The 26,946-nt window shown below is 40.5% G+C and overlaps 1 protein-coding gene across 6 annotated transcripts in view; it reads left to right on the top strand.

Moving 5' to 3' along the window:
- EndoG (Endonuclease G) overlaps nt 1-26,946 on the top strand; it is a 63,190-nt gene that overhangs the window by 17,213 nt on the left and 19,031 nt on the right. For all 6 annotated transcript variants that reach the window (XM_071664829.1, XM_071664834.1, XM_071664833.1 and 3 more), the window contains 2 exons: nt 3,842-4,035; nt 13,016-13,139. In XM_071664829.1, the coding sequence (XP_071520930.1) occupies nt 3,842-4,035; nt 13,016-13,139 (318 nt within the window). The remainder of the gene's footprint in view (nt 1-3,841; nt 4,036-13,015; nt 13,140-26,946) is intronic.

The following is a 26,946-nucleotide window of genomic DNA, read 5'->3' as shown; positions in this document are numbered from 1 at the left end:
TTCCATTTATGTTGAAAAACCAAAACTTTTCCTTCTTGGAAGCATGCATTGATATATCCCATCCCTAAGAAGGGTGACCGTTATGACCCCATTTAACTATTGTCGTATTGCTTTGACTTCTACCATTTCCAGAGTTGTTGAATCCCTTCTCTACTCCAATATCCTTAGACACCCCCAAAATTCACAGTCTTCTCTCTGATCACCAGTATGGTTTCCATAAAGCAAGATCCACCAGTGATATTCCTTCCTATTGTACTAATGTCCGTTCATCATCCCTGAAAGACTTTGGGGAGTCTTGTACAGTTACCCTTGACATATTGAAAGCTTTTGACCGGATGTGGCATTGAGGTCTCATCTTTAAGCTCCCCTCTTTTGGCTTTCCTCCCTCAACACTGTATTCATCCATATCCTTCAAATCTGCTCTTACTCTCACTTGATCTGCATCTCATCTTGACACAGCTTCCTCAGTAAACTCAAACTTGAACAGGATATCTTAGTGGGGGCAGACAAAATATAGTCAAGTTTAATGCCTCCAAGACTCGGTTTCTACTGATCTATGTACTGGAAACTCCTCACAACTCTTGTCTCTCCTTTGACAGTTCTGTAATACCAATTCCACCTCACCTCAGTAAACATACTTGTTATAACTGTAACATCCACTCATTCTTGGAAACCTCACATTGCAGGAGTAGCTAAGTCTGCCTGAAAGAAACTGGATGTCCTTTTTAGATGTCAAAACTTCTTTTATTCTGAGCAGTTGCTCTGTTTCTACAAAAGATTGATTTGTCATTGTGTGGAGTACTCCTCTCACATCTCAGGTGGTTCTAGATCTGTAACCTTACTTAACAGAGTTGAGTTAAAAGAGGTTGGACTTATAAACTGTCTCAGGGTAACTTCCAAACTTGACCCTCTTGATCTACACCACAATGTTCGTTCACTTTCCTTCACCTATAGGTATTACTTTTGTTTTTGCTTGCGAAAGCTGGCTGCTTATGCTCCTCCACCTCCAGCTAAACCACACAATACTCAGCAAGCTGCTGCATCACCTGATTACTGTATGGCTATTGAAAACTCAAGAGTGGACCGTTTTGATAACTATTTCTTTCCCTATACCTCGAAGCTTTGGAACTCTACCTTCTCATGTCTTTCCCAGTAACCATGCCTGGGCACATTTTAAAAGACAGATTTTTCACTTCCTCCAAAATTCATAGATACTTTCCCATGTCATTTCTTTTTCCCTTTCATAATTCTTTCTATATTTCAGTTAAGGCCCAGCCTTGATGTAGACTTTTGTCCATGACTGGCATCTTCAACATAGAAAAAAAAAGACAAATTTGCTCCTATTCTTCAAAGGCTGTTTGCTGAGCTTGGGTGTTGACTGAAATAGCAGTCACAGTAATTTCTACCCACAGTCATTTCTATCCTACAGCCGTCCCAAGTACAGCACATATTTGTGAGTTTTCTTGGAGGGAAATTGAGTGGTTTCAGCTAGGTTTAGGAGGCCAAGCTGATGGTTACCCAGAATTAATTGACACACTGATCTCTGCTTGGGTCATATGGAGAGTCTTTTTATGGTCATTGGCTCTTCCACCATTGAAAGTTGACCAAGATAAAGCAAAAGGTTTTTCTTCCTGACGTTGTCAGTATTGGATCTGACAGATGTGGCTGGTAATTTTGCCAATTTTTATGAATTTGTTATAAAGAATTATCAGTGAATCACATTGATTGTAACAAAAAAAGAATTTTATGAAATAGAACTTAATGGAGAAGGCATATAATAGAGTTGATAGAGATGCTCTGTGGGAGGTATTAAGAATATATGGTGTGGAAGGTAAGTTGTTAGAAGCAGTGAAGTTTATATTGAGGATGTAAGGCATATGTACGTGTAGGAAGAGAGGAAAGTGATTGGTCCTCAGTGAATGTTGGTTTGCGGCAGGGGTGCGTGATGTCTCCATGGTTGTTTAATTTGTTTATGGATGGGGTTGTTAGGGAGGTGAATGCAAGAGTTTTGAAAAGAGGGGCAAGTATGCAGTCTGTTGTGGATGAGAGAGCTTGGGAAGTGAGTCAGTTGTTGTTTGCTGATGATACAGCGCTGGTGGCTGATTCGGGTGAGAAACTGCAGAAGCTGGTGATTGAGTTTGGTGAATTGTATGAAAGAAGAAAGCTGAGAGTAAATGTGAATAAGAGCAAGGTTATTAGGTACAGTAAGGTTGAGGGACAAATCAATTGGGAGGTAAATTTTAATGGAGAAAGGCTGGAGGAAGTGAAGTGTTTTAGATATCTGGGAGTGGATTGGCAGTGGATGGAACCATGGAAGCGGAAGTAAATCATAGGGTGGGGAGGGGGCGAAAGTTCTGGGAGCATTGAAAAATGTGTTGAAGTCGAGAACGTTATCTCAGAAAGCAAAAGTGGGTACGTTTGAAGGAATAGTTGCTCCAACAATGTTATATGGTTGTGAGGCGTGGGCTATAGAGAGTTGTGCGGAGGAGAGTGGATGTGCAGGAAATGAGAAGTATGAGGACAATATGTGGTGTGAGATGGTTTGATCGAGTGAATAATGAAAGGGTAAGAGAGATGTGTGGTAATAAAAAGAGTGTGGTTGAGAGAGCAGAAGAGGGTGTTTTGAAATGGTTTGGTCACATGGAGAGAATGAGTGAGGAAAGATTGACAAAGAGGATATATATGTCAGAGGTGGAGGGAATGAGGAGAAGTGGAAGACTTTGGCAAATTGGAGGTGGAAAGATGGAGTGAATAAGATTTTGAGCGATCGGGGCCTGAACATGCAGGAGGGTGAAAGGCGTGCAAGGAATAGAGTGAATTGGAACGATGTGGTATACTGGGTTTGACGTGCTGTCAGTGGATTGAACCAGGGCATGTGAAGCGTCTGGGGAAACCATGGAATGTTTTGTGGGGCCTGGATGTGGAAAGGGAGCTGTGGTTTCAATGCATTATACATGAGAGCTAGAGACTGAGTGTGAAAGAATGTGGCCTTTGTTGTCTTTTCCTAGTGCTACCATGCGCACATGTGGGGGGAGGGGGTTTTCATTTCATGTGTGGTGGGGTGGTGATGGGAATGAATAAGGGCAGACAGTATGAATTATGTACATGTGTCTATGTGTGTATGTCTGTGTATACGTTGAGATGTATAGGTATGCATATGTGCATGTGTGGACATGTATGTATATACGTGTGTATGTGGATGGGTTGGGCCATTCTTTCGCCTGTTTCCTTGCGTTACCTCGCTAACGCGGGAGACAGCGACAAAGTATAATAAAATGTAGATAAGAACTTAATTATGATAGGCAGTCAGATTTTTGGTGTAAGATGAATTTTAGAATATGCTCATTGGCAACTCAATATATATGCCTCACTTTTGCAATTTTTAAAAGGTTGTGCAGAAGCATTTCAAAACTTATGCACATTACTAGAGTGAAAGTAATGGATGAAATATGCCTCTGGAGTAATTTTTTGAAATTGTAAGATTAGATACTTTTATAGACGACTTTAAAAGACTTACGTTAGAGTTGGAAGGGACACTTTTGAGTTAATGAGTTAAGCATTGAAAGTGAGACTAAAGTAGTGTGGCTGAATTTGTTTATATTTTCTTTAAGCAGCAGATTGCTGGAATGTGATTGTTTGTTGGTGCTTTTACACCAGTGTATGTCACTACATGCAAAACTTTTATATTGTCTGAGTTTTGGACAAGAACATTAACTGTAGGGTACATCATTAGCATTTCCTACTGTATTTAGGCATAGAAAAGTCATGGGTCATAATGCATTTTCTTCTTTGGTGAATTGAATGTTCTAGTTGTGAATTATCTTTTAACCCTTCTTCCCAGATAATGAGGTTTGGTTTTCCTGGGCTGAGTAATATTCGAGCGTTAGATGACTATGTTTTGTCGTATGACACAAGAAACCGTGTGCCAAACTGGGTGTGTGAACATCTAACTGCTGATAATTTGGCAAAGAAGTCAGATGTTGATCGATCTAAGTGTGACTTTCATGAAGACTTATCTATCCATGAATTCTTCAGGTAATTTGCTTAAGATCTCTTTAGAAGTAAAGCTCAGTGAGTGTAACATATGTTACAAAATAGCACCTTGTGTATTTAAAGTAGCATATTGGAGAATTATCTGTAAGTGCCATATTTACTACAGATCTGTAACATTTCATCAGTGTAAAACTTCTTTAATTTATATACTGTATTTTGTGGCTTATACAATTTTACCTAATGTTTGAGGGTCAGATCTAGAATGACAGTAGCACTGGTATCAACTGAATTTCATGTGACTTCACATGACTTGCATAGTTAAGGGACAAGTTAGTTGATGTGTGAGTTTGAATACAGAAAAAATTTGAGGAAGTTAAGTATTTTAGGCATCTAGGAGTGGACATGGCAGCAAATGGAACCACTGAAGCAGAAGTGAGTCATAGGTTAGGGAAGGGGTAAAGCTTCTGGGAGCACTGTAGAATGTGGAAAGAGGGAACATTATATCTGAGGGCAAAAATGGGTATGCTTGTGGAGATAGTAGTCCCAACAATGCTATAAAGATGCGAGGCATAGGCTATAGATAAGGCTGTGCTGAGGAGGCTGGAAATTAAATTCTAGAGAACAGATATATGTGGTGTGAGGTGGTTTCATTAAGTAATAAAAGGTCAAGAGAGATGTGTGGTAATAAAAAGAGTATGGTTGAGAGAGCAGAAGATGGTGTGCTGAAGTGGTTTGGACATATGAATAGAATCATGAGGGAAGGTTGACAATATCCTCATTGTCAGCCTTCCCTCATGATATGTGTTGAAATATGTGTTGAAAGTGGAGGGAACAAGGAGACCAGATTGGAGAAAACAATGGAGTGAAAAAGGTTTTGAGCAACTGGGGCCATGAACATGCTGGAGGTTAAAAGGTGTGCATGGGATAGAGTGAATTGGAATGATGTGGTATACTGAGGTCAACATGCTGTCAGTGGACTGAACCACAGGATATAAAGCATCAGGAATAAGCCATGGAAAGGTTTTTTGGGCTGGTTATGGATAGGGAGCTGTGGTTTCAGTGCATTAGACATGACATCGAGAGATTGGATAAGTAGATGTTCCCTTTCTACGTCTGTTCCTGGCACTTCCTCTAATGCAGAAATCAGCAGTCGGTAATGAATTTTTCTCCAGTTTTTCTCCATTCAAACTTACCTCCCAGTTGACTTTTCCCTCAACCCTACTGTACCTAATAACCTTGCTTTTATTCACATTTACTCTCAGCTTTCCTCTTTCACATACTTTACCAAACTCAGTCACAGGCTTCTGCAGTTTCTCACCCAAATCAGCCACCAGTGCTGTATCATTAGTGAACAACAACTGACTTGCTTCTCAAGCCCTCTCATCCACAACAGACTGCATACTTGCCCCTCTCTCCAAAACTCTTGCATTCACATCCCTAACAACCCCATCCATAAACAAATTAAACAACCATGGAGACATCATGCATCCCTGCCGCAAACTGATATTCACTGAGAACCAGTCACTTTCCTCTCTTCCTGCTTGTACACATGCCTTGCATCCTCAATATCTTTTCACTGCTTCTAACAACTTGCTTCCCACACCATATATTCTTAATGCCTTCCACAGAGCATCTCTATCAACTCTATCATATACCTTCTCCAGATCCATAAATGCTACATACAAATCCATTTGCTTTTCCAAGTATTTCTCACAAACATTCTTCAAAGCAAACACCTGATCCACACCTCCTCTACCACTTCTGAAACCACACTGCTCTTCCCCAATCTGATGCTCTGTATATGCCTTCACCCTCTCAATCAATACCCTTCCATGTAATTTCCCAGGTATACTCATCAAACTTATACCTCTGTAATTTGAGCACTCACCTTTATCCCCTTTGCCTTTGTACAATGGCACTATGCATGCATTCTGCCAATCCTCAGGCACCTCACCATGAGTCATACACACATTGAATATCCTTACCAACCAGTCAACTACAGAATCGCCCCCTTTTTTAATAGATTCCGCTGCAATACCATCCAAACCTGCTGCTTTGCCAGCTTTCATCTTCCACATAGCTTTTACTACCTCTTCTCTGTTTACCAAATTATTCTCCCTAACCCTCTCACTTTGCACACCTCCTCGACCGAAACGCCCTATATCTGCTGCGCTATCATCTAACATATTCAACAAACCTTCAAAATACTCGCTCCATCTCCATCTCACATCACCACTACTTGTTATCACCTCCCCATTAGCCCCTTTCACCAATGTTCCCATTTGTTCTCTTGTCTTACGCACTTTATTTACCTCCTTCCAAAACATGTATGTATATGTTAATGTATATGTGTACATGGGCATTTATGTATAAATATGTGTACATGAGTGGATGAGCCATTCTTCATCTGTTTCTTGGCGCTACCTTGCTTAACGCTACCTCGCTAATGCGGGTAATGGCGAATAGTTTGAAAGAAAAAAAAGAAAGAAATATATATATATATATATATATATATATATATATATATATATATATATATATATATAATATGTATATATCCCTGGGGATAGAGGAGAAAGAATACTTCCCACGCATTCCTCACGTGTCGTAGAAGGTGTCTAAAGGGGACGGGAGCGGGGGGCCAGAAACCCTCCGCTCCTTGTATTTTAACTTTCTAAAAGGGGAAACAGATGAAGGAGTCTCGCGAGGAGTTCTCATCCTCCTCGAAGGCTCAGATTGGGGTGTCTAAATGTGTGTGGATGTAACCAAGATGAGAAAAAAGGAGAGATAGGTAGTATGTTTGAGTACAGGAACCTGGATGTTTTGGCTCTGAGTGAAACGAAGCTCAAGGGTAAAGGGGAAGAGTGGTTAGGGAATGTCTTGGGAGTAAAGTCAGGGGTTAGTGAGAAGACAAGAGCAAGGGAAGGAGTAGCACTACTCCTGAAACAGGAGTAGTGGGAGTATGTGATAGAGTGTAAGAAAGTAAACTCTAGATTGATATGGGTAAAACCGAAAGTTGATGGAAAGAGATGGGTGATTATTGGTGCATATGCACCTGGGCATGAGAAGAAAGATCATGAGAGGCGAGTGTTTTGGGAGCAGCTGAATGAGTGTGTTAGTGGTTTTGATGCTCAAGACCGGGTTATAGTGATGGGTGATTTGAATGCAAAGGTGAATAATGTGTCGGTTGAGGGAATAATTGATATACATGGGGTGTTCAGTGTTGTAAATGGAAATGGTGAAGAGCTTGTAGATTTATGTGCTGAAAAAGGACTGGTGATTGGGAATACCTAGTTTAAAAAAGCGAGATATACATAAGTATACGTATGTAAGTAGGAGAGATGGCCAGAGAGCATTATTGGATTACGTGTTAATTGATAGGCGCGCGAAAGAGAGACTTTTGGATGTTAATGTGCTGAGAGGTGCAACTGGAGGGATATCTGATCAATATCTTGTGGAGGCGAAGGTGAAGATTTGTAGGGGTTTTCAGAAAAGAAGAGAGAATGTTGGGGTGAAGAGAGTGGTGAGAGTAAGTGAGCTTGGGAAGAGACTTGTGTGAGGAAGCACCAGGAGAGACTGGGTACAGAATGGAAAAATGTGAGAACGAAGGAGGTAAGGGGAGTGGGTGAGGAATGGGATGTGTTTAAGGAAGCAGTGATGGCTTGCGCAAAAGATGCTTGTGGCATGAGAAGCATGGGAGGTGGGTTGATTAGAAAGGGTAGTAAGTGGTGGGATGAAGAAGTAAGATTATTAGTGAAAGAGAAGAGAGAGGCATTTGGACGATTTTTGCTGGGAAAAAATGCAGATGAGTGGGAGATGTATAAAAGAAAGAGGCAGGAGGTCAAGAGAAGAGTGCAAGAGGTGAAAAAGAGGGCAAATGAGAGTTGGGGTGAGAGAGTATCATTAAATTTTAGGGAGAATAAAAAGATGTTTTGGAAGGAGGTAAATAAAGTGCGTAAGACAAGGGAGCAAATGGGAACTTCGGTGAAGGGGGCTAATGGGGAGGTGATAACAAGTAGTGGTGATGTGAGAAGGAGATGGAGTGAGTATTTTGAAGGTTTGTTGAATGTGTTTGATGATAGAGTGGCAGATATAGGATTTTTTGGTCGAGGTGGTGTGCAAAGTGAGAGAGAGGGTTAGGGAAAATGATTTGGTAAACAGAGAAGAGATAGTGAAAGCTTTGCGGAAGATGAAAGCCGGCAAGGCAGCAGGTTTGGATGGTATTGCAGTGGAATTTATTAAAAAAAGGGGTGACTGTATTGTTGACTGGTTGGTAAGGTTATTTGATGTATGTCTGATTCATGGTGAGGTGCCTGAGGATTGGCGGAATGCGTGCATAGTGCCATTGTACAAAGGCAAAGGGGATAAGAGTGAGTGCTCAAATTACAGAGGTTGAAGTTTGTTGAGTATTCCTGGTAAATTATATAGGAGGGTATTGATTGAGAGGGTGAAGGCATGTACAGAGCATCAGATTGGGGAAGAGCAGTGTGGTTTCAGAAGTGGTAGAGGATGTGTGGATCAAGTGTTTGCTTTGAAGAATGTATGTGAGAAATACTTAGAAAAGCAAATGGATTTGTATGTAGCATTTATGGATCTGGAGAAGGCATATGATAGAGTTGATAGAGATGCTCTGTGGAAGGTATTAAGAATATATGGTGTAGGAGGCAAGTTGTTAGAAGTAGTGAAAAGTTTTTATCGAGGGTGTAAGGCATGTGTACGTGTAGGAAGAGAGGAAAGTGATTGGTTCTCAGTGAATGTAGGTTTGCGGCAGGGGTGTGTGATGTCTCCATGGTTGTTTAATTTGTTTATGGATGGGGTTGTTAGGGAGGTGAATGGAAGAGTTCTGGAGAGAGGGGCAAGTATGCAGTCTGTTGTGGATGAGAGAGCTTGGGAAGTGAGTCAGTTGTTGTTCGCTGATGATGCAGCGCTGGTGGCTGATTCATGTGAGAAACTGCAGAAGCTTGTGACTGAGTTTGGTAAAGTGTGTGAAAGAAGATAGGAGTAAATGTGAATAAGAGCAAGATTATTAGGTACAGTAGGGTTGAGGGTCAAGTCAATTGGGAGGTAAGTTTGAATGGAGAAAAACTGGAGGAAGTAAAGTGTTTTAGATATCTGGGAGTGGATCTGGCAGCGGATGGAACCATGGAAGCGGAAGTGAATCATAGGGTGGGGAAGGGGGCGAAAATTCTGGGAGCCTTGAAGAATGTTTGGAAGTTGAGAACATTATCTCGGAAAGCAAAAATGGGTATGTTTGAAGGAATAGTCGTTCCAGCAATGTTGTATGGCTGCGAGGCTGGGCTATGGATAGAGTTGTGCGCAGGAGGGTAGATGTTCTGGAAATGAGATGTTTGAGGACAATATGTGGTGTGAGGTGGTTTGATCAAGTAAGTAATATAAGGGTAAGAGAGATATGTGGAAATAAAAAGAGTGTGGTTGAGAGAGCAGAAGAGGGTGTTTTGAAATGGTTTGGGCACATGGAGAGAATGAGTGAGGAAAGATTGACCAAGAGGATATATGTGTCAGAGGTGGAGGGAGCGAGGAGAAGTGGGAGACCAAATTGGAGGTGGAAAGATGGAGTGGGAGTGAAAAAGATTTTGAGTGATCGGGGCCTGAACATGCAGGAGGGTGAAGGGCGTGCAAGGAATAGAGTGAATTGGAACGATGTGGTATACCGGGGTCGACGTGCTGTCAATGGATTGAACCAGGGCGTGTGAAGCGTCTGGGGTAAACCATGGAAAGTTCTGTGGGGCCTGGATGTGGAAAGGGAGCTGTGGTTTCGGTGCATTATTACATGACAACTAGAGTCTGAGTGTGAAAGAATGGGGCCTTTGTTGTCTTTTCCTAGCGCTACCTCGCACACATGAGGGTGGAGGGGGTTGTTATTCCATGTGTGGCGGGGTGGTGATGGGAATAAATAAAGGCAGACAGTATGAATTATGTTCATGTGTATATATGTATACATCTGTGTGTGTATATATATGTGTACATTGAGATGTATAGGTATGTATATTTGCGTGTGTGGACGTGTATGTATATACATGTGTATGTGGTTGGGTTGGGCCATTCTTTCGTCTGTTTCCTTGCGCTACCTCACTAACGCGTGAGACAGCGACAAAGCAAAATTATGTATATATATATATATATATATATATATATATATATATATATATATATATATAATATCACTGGGGATAGGGGAGAACGAATACTTCCCTTGTATTCCCCAAATGTTGTAGAACGTGACTAAAGGGGGTGGAAGCAGATGGTTGGAAACCCTCCCCTTCTTGTTATTTCAATTTCTAAAAAGGAAGACAGAAGGAGGAGTCAAGCGGGAAGTGCTCACCCTCCTCGAAGGCTGTGACTGGGGTGTCTGAATGTGTTTGGGTGCAACCAAGAAAGGAGAGATTGGTATTATGTTTTAGGAAAGAAACCTAGATGTTTTGGCTCTGAGTGAAATGAAGCTCAAGGGTAAATAGGGAGAATGGTTTGGAGAAGTGTTTGGTATAAAGTCAGGAGTTGGTGAGAGGACAAGAGCTAAGGAAGGAGTAGCACTACTCCTGAAACAAGAATTGTAGGAGTGTGATAGAGTGTAAGAAAGTAAATTCTAAATTGATATGGGTAAAACTGAAAGTGAATAGAGAGAGATGTGTGATTATTGGTGCTTATGCACCTGATCCTGAGAAGAAAGATCATGAGAGGCAAGTGTTTTGGAGCAGCTGTTGTGTGTGTCAGCAGCCATGGTGCATGAGACAGGGTATTATTGATGGGTGATTTAAATATGAAGGTGAGTAATGTGGCAGTTGAGGGTATAATTGGTGTACATGGGGTATTCAGTGCTGTGAATGGAAATGGTGAAGAAGTTGTGGATTTGTGTGCTGAAAAAAGATTGGTGATTGGGAATACCTGGTTTGAAATGAGAGATCTACATATGTGAGTAGGAGATGTGGTCAAAGGGCATTATTAGATTGCATCTTAAGTGATAGGAATGTAAAAGAGAGACTTTTGGATTTTAATGGACTGAGAGGGGCAGCTGGAAGGATGTCTGATTGCTATCTTGTGGAGGCAAACATAAAGATTTGTAGAGGTTTTTAAAAAAGAAGAGAAAATGTTGGGGAGAAGAGAGTGGTGAGGGTAAGTGACCTTGGAAAGGAAACTTGTATGAGGAAGTACCAGGAGAGACTGAGTGTAGAATGGCAGAAGGTGAAATACATGACATGAGGGGAGTGGGTGAGGAATGAGATGTGTTTAGGGAAGTAGTGATGACATGTGCAAAAGATGTATGTGTCATGAGAAAGGTGGGAGGTGGGCAGATTAGAAAGGGTAGTAAGTGGTGGGATGAATAAGTAATGATGTTAGTGAAAGAGAAAAGAGAGGCGTTTGGACGATACATACATGGAAGGAATGCAAATGACAGGGAGACGTATAAATGAAAGCACCAGGAGGTCGAGTGCAAGGGTTGAAATAGATGACAAATGACAGTTGGGGTGAGAGTATCATTAAATTTTAGGGAGAATAAAAAGATGTTTTGGAAGGAGGTAAATAACGTGTATAAGAGAACAAATGGGAACATCGATGAAGGGGGCAAAGGGGGAATGAAATAACAGGTAGTGATGAAGTGAGGAGATGGAGTGAGTATTTTGAAGATTTTTGAATGTTTTTGATGATAGAGTGGCAGATGTAGGGTGTTTTGGTAAGGATGGTGTGCGAAATGAGAGGGTCAGGGATAATGGTTTAGTTAAGAGAGAAGAGGTGGTGAAAGCCTTGCGGAAGATGAAATCCGGCAAGGCGGCATTTTGGGTGCTATTGCAGTTGATTTTATTTAGAAAGGGGGTGACTGTGTTGTTGATTGGTTGGTAAGTATATTCAGTGTATGTATGGATCATGGTGAGATGCCTGAGGATTGGCAGAATGCATGCGTAGTGCCATTGTACAAGGGCAAAAGGGATAAAGATGAGTGTTCAGATTACAGAGGTATAAGTTTGTTGCGTATTACTGGAAAATTGTGTGGGAGGGTATTGATTGAGAGGGTGAAGACATGTACAGAGCATCAGATTGGGAAGGAGCTGTGTGGTTTCAGAAGTGGTAGAGGATGTGTGCATCAGGTGTTTGCTTAAACCACTTTATAAGTGCACTGTCTAATTCTGTACTACTGGCACCTTTCAAAGTTTTCCAAAACTTTAAACTTTTCTGGCTTTCATTTTCAGCAAAAAAATTAAAAATCTGCTCCTTTTGTTTCTTTGTCATACATAATTGACAATCTGATCTCATAGTACTCGCTCAAAGTCTTTGCGTACATTGGTCCCTTTATGTAATTTTTTCAGTAACTCGACCTTTTCAAGCATAGATAATGAATTATACTTATGCTTATTAGCATTAACACTATGCTCTGCACCTCTTGGTCTCTTGGATGACACTCTGAAGGGCTGTTAATTAGCATTGCTGCAGTTTAAACAGATTTTGGTGCCTTAGCACTGCTAACAGTGCTGTCTTGGTGGCAGATCCACAAACTGATGACAGTAGATTCAAAATGTGCCAGACGTCATGAGTCGCTGGACCACGGAGCATTAGATTAGAGAGGTACAACCTGTATCATTATTTTCAAAGTAAATGTAAGGGTTAAGATTGTGATTGTTGATAGCTGTGACTACATGGAAAATGCAAAGGACTTATTTCTGATAACATGATTAAGAAATTTTGGTTAAGGAAACCCCCTGAGATATTTGCTGGTGAATTTGATAAGGTGCAAGATATTGCCATGAATGAAAAGTATGTGGAGTTCTTAGAACAATATAAAATCAACTGTCTTTCTCTTCCTTGTATTTTGCATCCTCTCAATGCACTTAAATTCTTTCCTTTAAGGTAAGTGTGGTGTGCAAGTCAGTTAAGAAATATTTTCATATTTGAACTTCCTGTTTTCAAGTACCTACGTATTAGGTTGTTTGAAAATTGGGCTGTATAATTGTACATGTCTGTCCTTTGTTTTATGATCGTTTTTACTGCACAAACTTCGTTTCTCTTACAGGTCCGAGAATAGAGACTATAAAGGAAGTGGCTTTGATAGAGGTCATATGGCAGCAGCAGGTAACCACCGTTTATCCCTAGAAGACTGTCGTCAGACATTTTTGCTTTCAAACATGGCTCCACAGGTAATAAGTGATATCGTATCTTTTCTTGGAATGCTGTTGTGCATTTACAAAGCAGGGTGATGTTAGGCAGAATCCCCCTCAAACTTGTTTGCCTTATCAGTTACATTTCAATAGCACAGATATACCTTATAGTGTTACACTGAAACCTCATTCTAATGGATTTGAACATATCAGAATTTAGGTTTAGATTTCAGTGGACCTCTTTTACTCTGTCAGACTAAGTTTGGGATCTAATGGTAAATTCTGTGAAAATCTTTTATATTACAAATTTTGTCTGATAAGGTGAGAACTAAATGGACTGAGTTTGGGAGATAGCAGAATAAACTGTTAGTTTCTGACCTCAGTCCAGTATGCTCAACTTCATCTGAGACTGGGATGCTGGACACTAGGAGGCACGGCACAGATTGTTGTATGTGACCACTCCTTTTCTTATTGTATGCTGTCGGATGTATAAAGTTGTTCTTCTTAGTAGCTGTTCTTTTGGCATAGTTCATCCAGTATTGTCATTATCCACAAATGTATTTTGTAGAATGCTTCTCTAGTGATTCCGTGTGGGTTTCGTAGATCCCAACTATTGTGTTGAATAAACCTTCCTGCATCCTTGCTGGTTGTTGGCTTTTTAGTGTATTGCTAGGTGTTACAGATGATTTAATGATTCCTGTTTCTTCCTTGCTAATTGTTTTCAGGTTCAAAGATTGATGTGCATGCTTTCTATTTGGTGCGAGATATTTATCATATATCTGTCTACATCTTTCTAGACTACAGACTTCAAGGTCTTTTAGCTGTTCATGATAAATGTTGGGTTTCAGTCCACTGATTCTACTCATAGAGGGTTTCTCTGATTAACTGGTGACCATACAACATAGCAGTGTTCATTTTATATAATTGTTAAATGTTTTTATCCTTTTTTTTGTCTTGTTGCAAAAGTTCATGGTGTCATATATATCTTTTAAGATATTTTTCAACCCCATATTCGAATTAAGCATTAAAGGTGATCCTTATACTGAAGTTTTCAAGCAAATCTATAACTTTCAGAAAAATATGAAAATTGCAGGCTGTAGCTGAAGGATTATATTTTTAGCCCAAAAACATTGTTTCATAATTGAAATATTACATAGTGAAACATTTCTTTGCTTGAAATAATCATGGAAATTATCTCATAATGCTCCCTAAAGTGACAGATACCCAATGAATATGAACCAAATGATAACAGAATCTTTTAAAAGAGTAACAATTGATTATGTATTTTTAGGCCATAATTTTTTTTGCAAACATATGATTCAACCCTGGTAATAGGGGAGAAAGAATACTTCCCACGCATTCCTCACATGTCGTAGAAGGTATCTAAAGGGGACGGGAGCGTGGGGGGCTGGAAACCCTCCCCTCCTTGTATTTTAACTTTCTAAAAGTGGAAACAAAAGAAGAGTCACGCAGGGAGTGCTCATCCTCCTCGAAGGCTCAGTTTAGGGTGTCTAAATGTGTGTGGATGTAACCAAGGTGAGAAAAAAGGAGAGATAGGTAGTATGTTTGAGGAAAGGAACCTGGATGTTTTGGCTCTGAGTGAAACGGAGCTCAAAGGTAAAGGGGAAGAGTGGTCTGGGAATGTTTTGGATGTAAAGTCAGGGTTAGTGAGAGGACAAGAGCAAGGGAAGGAGTAGAACTACTCCCGAAACAGGAGTGGTGGGAGTATGTGATAGAGTGTAAGAAAGTAAACTCTAGATTGATATGGGTAAACTGAAAGTGGATGGAGAGAGATGGGTGATTATTGGTGCATATGCACCTGGGCATGAGAAGAAAGATCATGAGAGGCAAGTGTTTTGGGAGCAGCTGATTGAGTGTGTTAATAGTTTTGATGCACGAGACCGGGTTATAGTGATGGGTGATTTGAATGCAAAGGGGAGTAATGTGGCAGTTGAGGGAATAATTGGTGTACATGGTGTGTTCAGTGTTGTACATGGAAATGGTGAAGAGCTTGTAGATTTATGTGCTGAAAAAGGACTCGTAATTGGGAATACCTGGTTTAAAAAGAGAGATATACATAAGTATACGTATGTAAGTAGGAGAGATGGCCAGAGAGCATTATTGCATCGCGTGTTAATTGATAGGCGCACGAAAGAGAGACGTTTGGATGCTAATGTGCTGAGTGGTGCAACTGGAGGGATGTCTGATCATTATCTTTGGTTAATGTGCTGAGAGGTGCAACTGGAGGGATGTCTGATCATTATCTTTGGTTAATGTGCTGAGAGGTGCAACTGGAGGGATGTCTGATCAATATCTTGTGGAGGCGAAGGTGAAGATTTGTAGAGGTTTTCAGAAAAGAAGAGAGAATGATGGGGTAAAGAGAGTGGTGAGAGTAAGTGAGCTTGGGAAGGAGACTTGTTGAGGAAGTACCAGGAGAGACTGAGTACAGAATGAAAAAGGTGAGAACAAAGGATGGAAGGAGAGTGGGGGAGGAATGGGATGTATTTAGGGAAGCAGTGATGGCTTGTGCAAAAGATGCTTGTGGCATGAGAAGCATGGGAGGTGGGCAGATTAGAAAGGGTAGTGAGTGGTGGGATGGAGAAGTAAGATTATTAGTGGAAGAGAAGAGAGAGGCATTTCGACAATTTTTGCAGGGAAATATTGCAAATGACTAGAAGATGTATAAAAGAAAGAGGCAGGAGGTCAAGAGAAAGGTGCAAGAGGTGAAAAAGAGGGCAAATGAGAGTTGGGGTGAGAGAGTATCATTAAATTTTAGGGAGAATAAAAAGATGTTTTGGAAGGAGGTAAATAAAGTGCATAAGACAAGGGAACAAATGGAAACTTCAGTGAAGGGGGCTAATGCAGAGGTGATAACAAGAAGTGGTGATGTGAGAAGTAGATGGAGTGAGTATTTTGAACATTTGCTGAATGTGTTTGATGATAGAGTGGCAGATATAGGATGTTTTGGTCGAGGTGGTGTGCAAAGTGAGAGGGTTAGGGAGAATGATTTGGTAAACAGAGAAGAGGTAGTAAAAGCTTTGCGGAAGATGAAAGCCGGCAAGGCAGCAGGTTTGGATGGTATTGCAGTGGAATTTGCTAAAAAAAGGGGGTGACTGTATTGTTGACTGGTTGGTAAGGTTATTTAATGTATGTATGACTCATGGTGAGGTGCCTGAGGATTGGGAGAATGCTTGCATAGTGCCATTGTACAAAGGTAAAGGGGATAAAAGTGAGTGCTCAAATTACAGAGGTTGAAGTTTGTTGAGTATTCCTGGTAAATTATATGGGAGGGTATTGATTGAGAGGGTGAAGGCATGTACAGAGCATCAGATTGGGGAAGAGCATTGTGGTTTCAGAAGTGGTAGAGGATGTATGGATCAAATGTTTGCCTTGAAGAATGTATGTGAGAAATACTTAGAAAAGCAAATGGATTTGTATGTAGCATTTATGGATCTGGAGAAGGCATATGATAGAGTTGATAGAGATGCTCTGTGGAAGGTATTAAGAATATGTGGTGTGGGAGGCAAGTTGTTAGAAGCAGTGAAAAGTTTTTATCGAGGATGTAAGGCATGTGTACGTGTAGGAAGAGAGGAAAGTGATTGGTTCTCAGTGAATATTGGTTTGCAGCAGGGGTGTGTGATGTCTCCATGTTGTTTGATATGTTTATGGATGGGGTTGTTAGGGAGGTGAATGGAAGAGTTTTGGAGAGAGGGGTAAGTATGCAGTCTGTTGTGGATGAGAGAGCTTAGGAAGTGAGTCAGTTGTTGTTTGCTGATGTACAGCGCTGGTGGCTGATTCATGTGAGAAACTGCAGAAGCTGGTGACTGAGTTTGGTAAAGTGTGTGTGAAAGAAGAAAGCTGAGAGTAAATGTGAATAAGAGCAAGGTTATTCGGTACAGTAGGGTTGAGGGACAAGTTCATTGGGAGGTAAGTTTGAATGGAGAAAAACTGGAGGAAGTGAAGTGTTTTAGATATCTGGAAGTGGAATTGTTAGTGGATGGAACCATAGAAGCGGAAGTGAATCATAGGGTGGGGGAGGGGGTGAAAGTTCTGGGAGCGTTGAAGAATGTGTGGAAGTTGAGAACATTATCTCGGAAAGCAAAAATGGGTATGTTTGAAGGAATAGTGGTTCCAACAATGTTATATGGTTGCAAGGCGGGGGCTATAGATAGAGATGTGCGGAGGAGAGTAGATGTGCTGGAAATGAGATGTTTGAGGACAATATGTGGTGCGAGGTAGTTTGATCGAGTAAGTAATAATAGGATAAGAGAGATGTGTGGAAATAAAAAGAGTGTGGTTGAGAGAGCAGAAGAGTGTGTTTTCAAATGGTTTAGTCACATGGAGAGAATGAGTGAGGAAAGATTGACCAGAAGGATATATATGTCAGAAGTGGAGGGAATGAGGAGAAGTGGGAGACCAAATTGGAGGTGGAAAGATGGAGTGAAAAAGATTTTGAGTGATCGGGGCCTGAACATGCAGGAGGGTAAAAGGCGTGCGAGGAATAGAGTGAATTGGAACGATGTGGTATACCGGGGTCAACATGCTGTCAATGGATTGAACCAGGGCATGTGAAGCATCTGGGGTAAACCATGGAAAGTTCTGTGGGGCCTGGATGTGGAAAGGGAGCTGTGGTTTCGATGCAGTATACATGACAGCTGGAGACTGAGTGTGAACGAATGTGGCCTTTGTTGTCTTTCCCTAGCGCTACCTTGCGCACATGCCAGGGGAGGGTGTTGTTATTCCATGTGTGGCGGGGTGGCGATGGAAATGAATAAAGGCGGACAGTATGAATTATGTACATGTGTATATATGTATATGTCTGTGTGAGTATATATATGTGTACATTGAGATGTATAGGTATGTATATTTAAGTGTGTGGACGTGTATGTATATACATGTGTATGTGGGTGGGTTGAACCATTCTTTCGACTCTTTCCTTGCCCTACCTCGCTAACGCAGGAGACAGCGACAAAGTAAAATGAAATATGTAAAAAAAGTAATTCAACCCCAGATTCAAGTATAAAAGATTTTCCTTTTACTGAAATTTTCAAGCATATCCATAAAAATACCAAAAATACCAGGGAATTTCTTAGCTCAAAAACCTTTTTGTTTTAAAATTGAAATATCACATCATGAAACAGTTCTGTACTTGAAATATTCACAGAAAATATCTTATAATTCATCCCCAAGGCAACGGATGCCAAATGAATATGAACCAAATGATATCAGAATCTTATAGATATGTAATCAATAATTACTTACAGGCATTAATGTCTTCAACATATATTGAAACCCCAGATTCAAAGTAAGCATGAAAAATAATCCTTAAGGTTTTCAAGCAAATCTATTACCCTCGGAAACATGAAAAATTGTAGGCTATAATTTAGGGAATTTTTAAGCTCAAAACCTTTCATTTTAAGATTGAAATATTACATAATGAAGTGTTTTTCTACTTGAATAAGATTGAGATATTATATAATGAATTGTTTTTCTGCTTGAATTAATCATGGAAAATATTTTGTAATGCTTCCCCAAGCCAACAGATACCAAATAGATATGAATTGAATAATCACAGAATCTTTTAACAGAGTATCAGTCGATTACGTATTCACAGGCCTCAGTGTCCCCCAATATAAATTTTAGAACCAGATTTGAATTCAGCTTGAAAAACAGTCCCTATACATTTGTTTTCAAGGAAATCTATTGCACAAGAAATACCAAAAATTGCAAGTAGTATTTCAGGGAATTTTTTAGCACAAGGCGACAGATACCCAGTGATTACAAAGTTATTAATTATAGCATATTCTAAGAAGAGATAATAATTATTTACATGCCGTAATGTCTTCAACATGTATTTCAATCTCAGATTCAAATTCAGCATGAAAATTAGACCTTAAACTGTGATTTTCAAGCAAATGTATTACCCTCTCAAAAATATCAAAAATTGCAGATAATATACTTTAGGGAATTTTTTAGCCCAGAAACCTTTTCTGTTTTGAAATTGAATATGACAGTGAAACACTTGTGTACTTGAAATAATCACAGAAAATATCTCATAATGCTTCCCTGAAGTAAAAGATAATAGATTTATTTTTATTTCATTTATTTATTTTGCTTTGTCGCTGGCTCCCGTGTTAGCGAGGTAGCACAAGGAAACAGATGAAAGAATGGCCCAACCCACCCACATACACATGTATATACATACACGTCCATACATGCAAATATACATACCTATACATCTCAATGTACACATATATATACACACACAGACATATACATATATATACATGTACATAATTCATACTGTCTGCCTTTATTTATTCCCATCGCCACCCCACCACACATGGAATAACAACCCCCTCCCCCCTCATGCATGCAAGGTAGTGCTAGGAAAAGACAACAAAGGCCCCATTTGTTCACACTTAGTCTCTAGCTGTCATGTAATAATGCACCGAAACCACAGCTCCCTTTCCACATCTAGGCCCCACAGAACTTTCCATGGTTTACCCCAGACGCTTCACATGCTCTGGTTCAATCCATTGACAGCACGTCGACCCCTGTATGCCACCTCATTCCAATTCACTCTATTCCTTGCACGCCTTTCACCCTCCTGCATGTTCAGGCCCCGATCGCTCAAAATCTTTTTCACTCCCACTCCATCTTTCCACCTCCAATTTGGTCTCCCACTTCTCGTTCCCTCCACCTCTGACACATATATCCTCTTTGTCAATCTTTCCTCTCTCATTCTCTCCATGTGACCAAACCATTTCAAAACACCCTCTTCTGCTCTCTCAACCACACTCTTTTTATTTCCACACATCTCTCTTACCCTTACATTACTTACTCAATCAAACCACCTCACACCACATATTGTCCTCAAACATCTCATTTCCAGCACATCCCCCCTCCTGCACACAACTCTATCCATAGCCCACGCCTCGCAACCATACAACATTTTTGGAACCACTATTCCTTCAAACATACCCATTTTTGCTTTCCGAGATAATGTTCTCGACTTCCAAACATTCTTCAAGGCTCCCAGAATTTTTGCCCCCTCCCCCACCCTGTGATTCACTTCCGCTTCCATGGTTCCATCCACTGCCAGATCCACTCCTAGATATCTAAAATACTGTACTTCCTCCAGTTTTTCTCCATTCAAACTTACCTCCCAATGAACTTGTCCCTCAACCCTACTGTACCTAATAACCTTGCTCTTATTCACATTTACTCTTAACTTTCTTCTTTCACACACTTTACCAAACTCAGTCACCAGCTTCTGCAGTTTCTCACATGAATCAGACACCAGCGCTGTATCATCAGCGAACAACAACTGACTCACTTCCCAAGCTCTCTCATCCACAACAGACTGCATACTTACCCCTCTTTCCAAAACTCTTGCATTCACCTCCCTAACAACCCCATCCATAAACAAATTAAACAACCATGGAGACATCACACACCCCTGCCACAGACCTACATTCACTGGGAACCAATCACTCTCCTCTCTTCCTACACGTACACATGCCTTACATCTTCGATAAAAACTTTTCACTGCTTCTAACAACTTGCCTCCCACACCACATATTCTTAATTCCTTCCACAGAGCATCTCTATCAACTCTATCATATGCCTTCTCCAGATCCATAAATGCTACATACAAATCCATTTGCTTTTCTAAGTATTTCTCACATACATTCTTCAAAGCAAACACCTGATCCACACATCCTCTACCACTTCTGAAACCACACTGCTCTTCCCCAATCTGATGCTCTGTACATGCCTTCACCCTCTCAATCAATACCCTCCCATACAATTTCCCAGGAATACTCAACAAACTTATACCTCTGTAATTTGAGCACTCACCCTTATCCCCTTTGTCTTTGTACAATGGCACTATGTAACCTCTGATCACTCATTTACCTGCTTTGATGTCCCCCAGATTCGAGTGCAGCATGAAAAATAGTCCTTATATGGAGGTTTTCAAGATATTCAGTCCTTTACAAAAAATGTGAAAATTTTCAGGTAATACCTCAGGAAATTTTTAGCCCAAAACCCTTCCTTTTAAACTGAAATATGAGAAAAATCAAACACTTTTATACTAAGATAATCATGGAAAATATTTTATAATGCTTCCTAAAGGCAACACATAAGTATTGAATACAAACCAAATGATCAGAGAATCTTCTATAAAGTAACAGTTGATTACTTGTTTACAGGCCTTAATGTTCCACGGCATGTATTTCAGCTTCATATTCGAATTCAGCATAATAAATACAGATGCTTCTGTACAGCATTCTATTATCCTACTCAGTTTCTATCATGATTATCTCATTTTCCATTAACCAGCTTTGTACGTACGGATGGTCATAAGTCGCATAAGTCATAAGTGGAGAAGCATCTGTAGTCCTTAAACTGAGGTTTTCAAGCAATTCTACTCCCCTTTCAAAAATACAAAAAATTGCAGGTAATAGTTCAATGATTTTTTTTTTTTTTTACCCAAAAACCCCTCTACCTATCTATCTTTATCTCAGATGCCTGTTCTTTCTGGGAACTCCTATCAAGGAGTGACCATAGCAAGAATCTCTACTTACAAATGTCCTTACATGCCTCCCTTGCATACACCAATTTCCACGCATTCTTTGTTTCTGTTCCCCCAGTATTCTTCCACCCAATTTGCCCATGTCACAGGTGGTCTTCCATCCATGCCAACCCCTTAAATTTCACTATCATGCACTCTCTCTGTAAACTTCCAGTCTTGCATTCTTTCCTTATGCCCACACCCCCTCAAAGTATTATGTTTCACTCTTTCTACCACTCCACAATTCACTCGCTTTGCATTCATTGCCATACCACATCTCTTGTACAACCTTTCATTGCTTTCTTCATTCTAGTCACACCACATGCTCTTCTCGCATAGCTCATTTCCACATTTCTTGATCTCTGTGCCATACTTTTCTCTTCACTTCCATACCTACACCTCTACCCTTTATTATGCTGTTTAGGGACCCAGTTACTCTTCTACCTTGTACCTGCTCTCTCCTTTATCTCTCCTTCCATATCACCACACTTACCCAAGACAGCTCCCAGATACTTAGATTCCCTCACTTCCAGTCTCCCCCCCCCCCCATATCCATAGCACAATTTAGTACACTTTCATCTTTCACTCTGTGGTTTTACAAAATCTATACTTTCACTCTTATGCTTCCTTTCAAACGCCATTACTTTACTTTTACTTGCACTTGTCTTTAATCTCGTACTTTTACACACATCCTAAAACACACTTGCTACCTTCTGCAACTCCTCTTCACTCTCTGCCAACAGGCTTGCCACTAGCCACCATATCTCACAGCCACACTTAGCATCTGCTCCCCTTTTTCCTAGTTTTGTTATCTCTGTTATCACTCTGTCCATATATATATTTATATATATATATTTATTTATTTATTTATTTATTATACTTTGTCGCTGTCTTCTGCATTAGCGAGGTAGCGCAAGGAAACAGGCGAAAGAATGGCCCAACCCACCCACATACACATGTATATACATACACGTCAACACACGCACATATACATACCTATACATCTCAACGTATACATATATATACACACACAGACATATACATATATACACATGTACATAATTCATACTGTCTGCCCTTATTCATTCCTGTCGCCACCCCGCCACACATGAAATGACAACCCGCTCACCCCGCATGTGTGCGAGATAGGACTGGGAAAAGACAACAAAGGCCACATTCTTTCACACTCAGTCTCTAGCTGTCATGTATAATGCACCAAAGCCACAGTTCCCTTCCCACATCCAGGCCCCACAAAACTTTCCATGCTTTACCCCAGATGCTTCACATGCCCTGGTTCAATCCATTGAAAGCACGTCGACCTCGGTATACCACCATATATATATATATATATTAAAAAGCCATGGTGACATCACACAGCCTTGTCTAACTCCAACATGTATCCTGAAACTTTTGTTCAGCTCTCCATCCACTCTTACACATGCATTTGCTGCTCTATAAAAGGCTTTTACACCATCCAACAGTTATTCCCCTATCCCAGATATCCTTAAAACATCCCACAAGGCATTCCAATCCACTCTGTTATAAGTTTTCTCAAGATCCATAAAAGCTGTATAGAACTTCTTAGCTTTTGCCAGATACTTTTCCATGGTTATCTTTAATACAAAAATCTGATCCACACATCACACACCATTCCTAAAAATCCCCTTGCTCTTCACTTGTTCTGCATTCAGCCACTCATATCATTCAGTCAATTGATATTCCTATATATGCTTTTCCTGGTATACTTAACAGACTTATTCCCATATAATTGTTACATACATCCTGAGGAACTTTTCCATTGAATAAATGAACAATAATAGCTTTCAACCAATCCTCGGGCACAACCTTCTGTTTCCATGCTAAATTACATATAAGTTGCATCCACTCTATCACTTTCTCCTTCATGCTTCAGCATATCAGTCATAATCCCATCCACTCCAGTTGCCTTTTGATTCAGACTCATACCCCTACTAACCTGTCCCTCAACTCTTCTAAACCTGATATTCTTTCCTTAATTCTTATTTACTCTCGACTTCCTCTTTTCACACACCCTCCCAAACTCAGTCACCAGCTGCTACAGTTACTTAATCAAATCTGCCTCTAGTCTTAATATCATCAACAAACAACTTCTGAAGCACTTCCCAGGCCCTCTCATCCCCTACACTTGCCCCTCCAAGACTCTTACATTTACCTCTCTCAACACCTTATCGATAAACAAATTAAACAACCATGGTGACATCACACAACCCTGCCGCAGACCAGCACTTCACTTGGAATCATTCACTTTTCTCTCTTCCAGTTCATACTCATCCCTTACCCCCATAATGAAATTTTTCACTGCTTGTAGCAGGTCTTGGGAGAAGAGGGTAAAGATTTCTGGAAGTTTTGGAAAAGAAGAGACAATATCATTGAGACAGTAGTGGTGAGAGTAAGTGAGCTTGTGAAAGAGCCTCGTGTGAAGAATTACCAGTCGAGATTGTGTGTAGAATGGCAAAAGGTGATAGTAAATGAAGCAACAGGAATGGAAGGTATTTAGGGTATCAGTGCTGTTAGATGTGAGACATACATGTGGCATGCAAAGCGTGGGAGGTGGGTAGATTTGAAATAGTAGTTAATGATGGCATGAAGAAGTACAGCTGCTTGTGAAAGAGAAAAGAGATATATATATAGATGGTACTCGCAGAAAATGAGTGCAAATGATTTTGGGATAAACAAGGGAACATGACAGGAGGTAAAGGTGAAGGTGCAGAGTGGTTGAAAAAGAAGCCAAATAAGATTTGGGTTGAGTGAGTGTTGGGAAACTTAAGGGAGATATTTAAGGGGGTTAATAGTGTGTGAAATACAAGAGAGCAAATGGGAACGTTGTTGAAGGGGCAAATGGGGCGGTGGCAGTTGTAGCAATATGATATAGGTATGAGGCATGAGCAAGTGTGTGGAATACCATCCAAACCTATCGCCGTGCCAGATTTCTTCTTCCACAAGGCTTTCACTACCTCTTCTCTCTTAACCAAACCATTCTTCCTGACCCTCTCACTTCGCACACCACCCAACTAAGACATCCTACATCTGCCACTCTATCATCAAACACATTTAACAAACCTTCAAAATACTCGCTCCATCTTTTCATTTCATCACTATCTTTTATCACTTTCCTCCTTGTCCCCTTCACCGATGTTCCCATGTATGTCTTTCTTCGTCTGTTTCTCGTCACTACCTCACTAATGCAGGAGATGGTGATCAAATATGATAGATAAATGAATTATACTTTTCCAAAAAAAGGAACAGAGAAGGGGGCCAAGTGAGGATTTTCCCTCTTAGGCTCAGTCCTCTGCTGTTAACGCTACCTCACTCTCGCAGGAAATGGCAAATATGTATGAAAAAAAGATATGGATGTGTTGGAAATGAAATGTTTGAGGACAATATGTTGTGTGAGGTAGTATGATCGAGTAAGTAATGAAAGGGCAAGAGAGATGTGTGGAAATAAAAAAGTGTGGTTTAGAGAGTAGAAGAGGGTATGTTGAAATGTTTTGGACATATGGAGAGGATAAGTGAAGAAAGACTGACAAAGAGCATATATGTGTCAGAGGTGGAGGGAACGAGGAGAAGCAGGAGGCCCAATTGGAGGTTGAAGGATGGAGTGAAAAAGATTTTGAGTGATCTGGACCTGATCATACAGGAGGGTGAGAGGTGTACGAGGAATAGAGTGAATTGGAATGGTGTAGTATACTGGGGTCGATGTCCTATCAATGGACTGAGTTAGGGCATGTGAAGCATCTGGGGTAAACCATGGAAAGGTCTGTGGGGCTTGGATGTGGATACGGAGTTGTGGTTTCAGTGCATTACACATGACTGCTAGAGACTGAGTGCGAACAATTGTGGCCTTTTTTTTTTATGTTTTCCTAGCCGTACCTTGCTGAAGCAGGAGGGCACTGATGCTGTTTCCTGGATGAAAGCAAGCAAGTATTGATATGTAGATGTGTATTGATGTATATGTCTGCATATGTGTATGTATATGTGCATGTATGTGTATATGAGTGGATGAGCCATTCTTTCTTCGTCTGTTTCCTGACATTACCTTGCTGACGCAGGAAAATGGCAATCAAGTATAATGAGAAATATTTTTATTTATTATACTTAAACCCTGTTTCCCACATCAGCAAGGTAGCGCAAGGAAACAGAGGAAGAATGGCCCAATCACTCGTATACACATATATGTACCTAAAAGTGCCCATACACGCACATATACATACATATACACACACATTTACGTGCTGTCAGTGGATTGAACCAGGGCATGTGAAGCGTTGGGTATACCATGGAAAGTTTTGTGGGGCCTGGATGTGGAAAGGGAGCTGTGGTTTCAGTGCATTATACATTTCAGCTAGAGACTGAGTGTGAATGAATGTGGCCTTTGTTGTCTTTTCCTAGCGCTACCTTGCGCACGTATGGGTGGAGGGGGGGTGTCATTTCATATGTGGTGGGGTGGCGGCGGGAGTGAATGGAGGCAGCGGGTATGGATTGTGTACATGTGTATATATGTATATGTCTGTGTATGTATATATATGTAAACATTGAAATGTATAGGTATGTATATGTGCATGTGTGGATGTGTATGTATATACATGTGTATGTGGATGGGTTGGGCCATTCTTTCGTCTGCTTCCTTGCACTACCTCACTAACATGGGAGACAGCAACAAAGTATGATAAATGAAAATGTAAAAAAACATACACACACACATACATATATACACATGTGTATATTCATGCTTCCCCACCACACAGGAAATGAAAAAATATATTTAGCGAAAGAAAAGAGAGAGGCATTTGGACAATTTTCGCAGGGAAGCAGTGCAGATGATTGGGAAATGTATAAAAGAAAGTGGCAGGAGGTCAAGAGAAAGGTGCAAGTAGTGAAAAAAAGGGCAAATGAGAGTTGGGGTGAGAGAGTATCATTAAATTTTAGGGAGGATAAAAAGATGTTTTGGAAGGAGGTAAATAAAGTGTGTAAGACAAGAGAACAAATGGGAACATCAGCGAAGGGGACAAATGGGGAGGTAATGACAAGAACGGATGAAGTGAGAAGATGGAGTGAGTATTTTGAAGGTTTGTTCAATGTTTTTGATGATAGAGTGGCAGATATAGAGTGTTTTGGTCGGGGTGGTGTGCAGAGTGAGAGGGTAAGGGAGAATGGTTTGGTAAACAGAGAAGAGGTAGTGAAAGCTTTGCAGAAGATGAAAGCCGGCAAGGCGGCAGGATTAGATGGTAT

The sequence above is a fragment of the Panulirus ornatus genome, chromosome 9 (assembly GCF_036320965.1).
Source record: "Panulirus ornatus isolate Po-2019 chromosome 9, ASM3632096v1, whole genome shotgun sequence".
Classification (NCBI taxonomy): Eukaryota; Metazoa; Arthropoda; class Malacostraca; order Decapoda; family Palinuridae; genus Panulirus; species Panulirus ornatus.
This window is presented reverse-complemented; position numbering and strand designations above follow the sequence as displayed.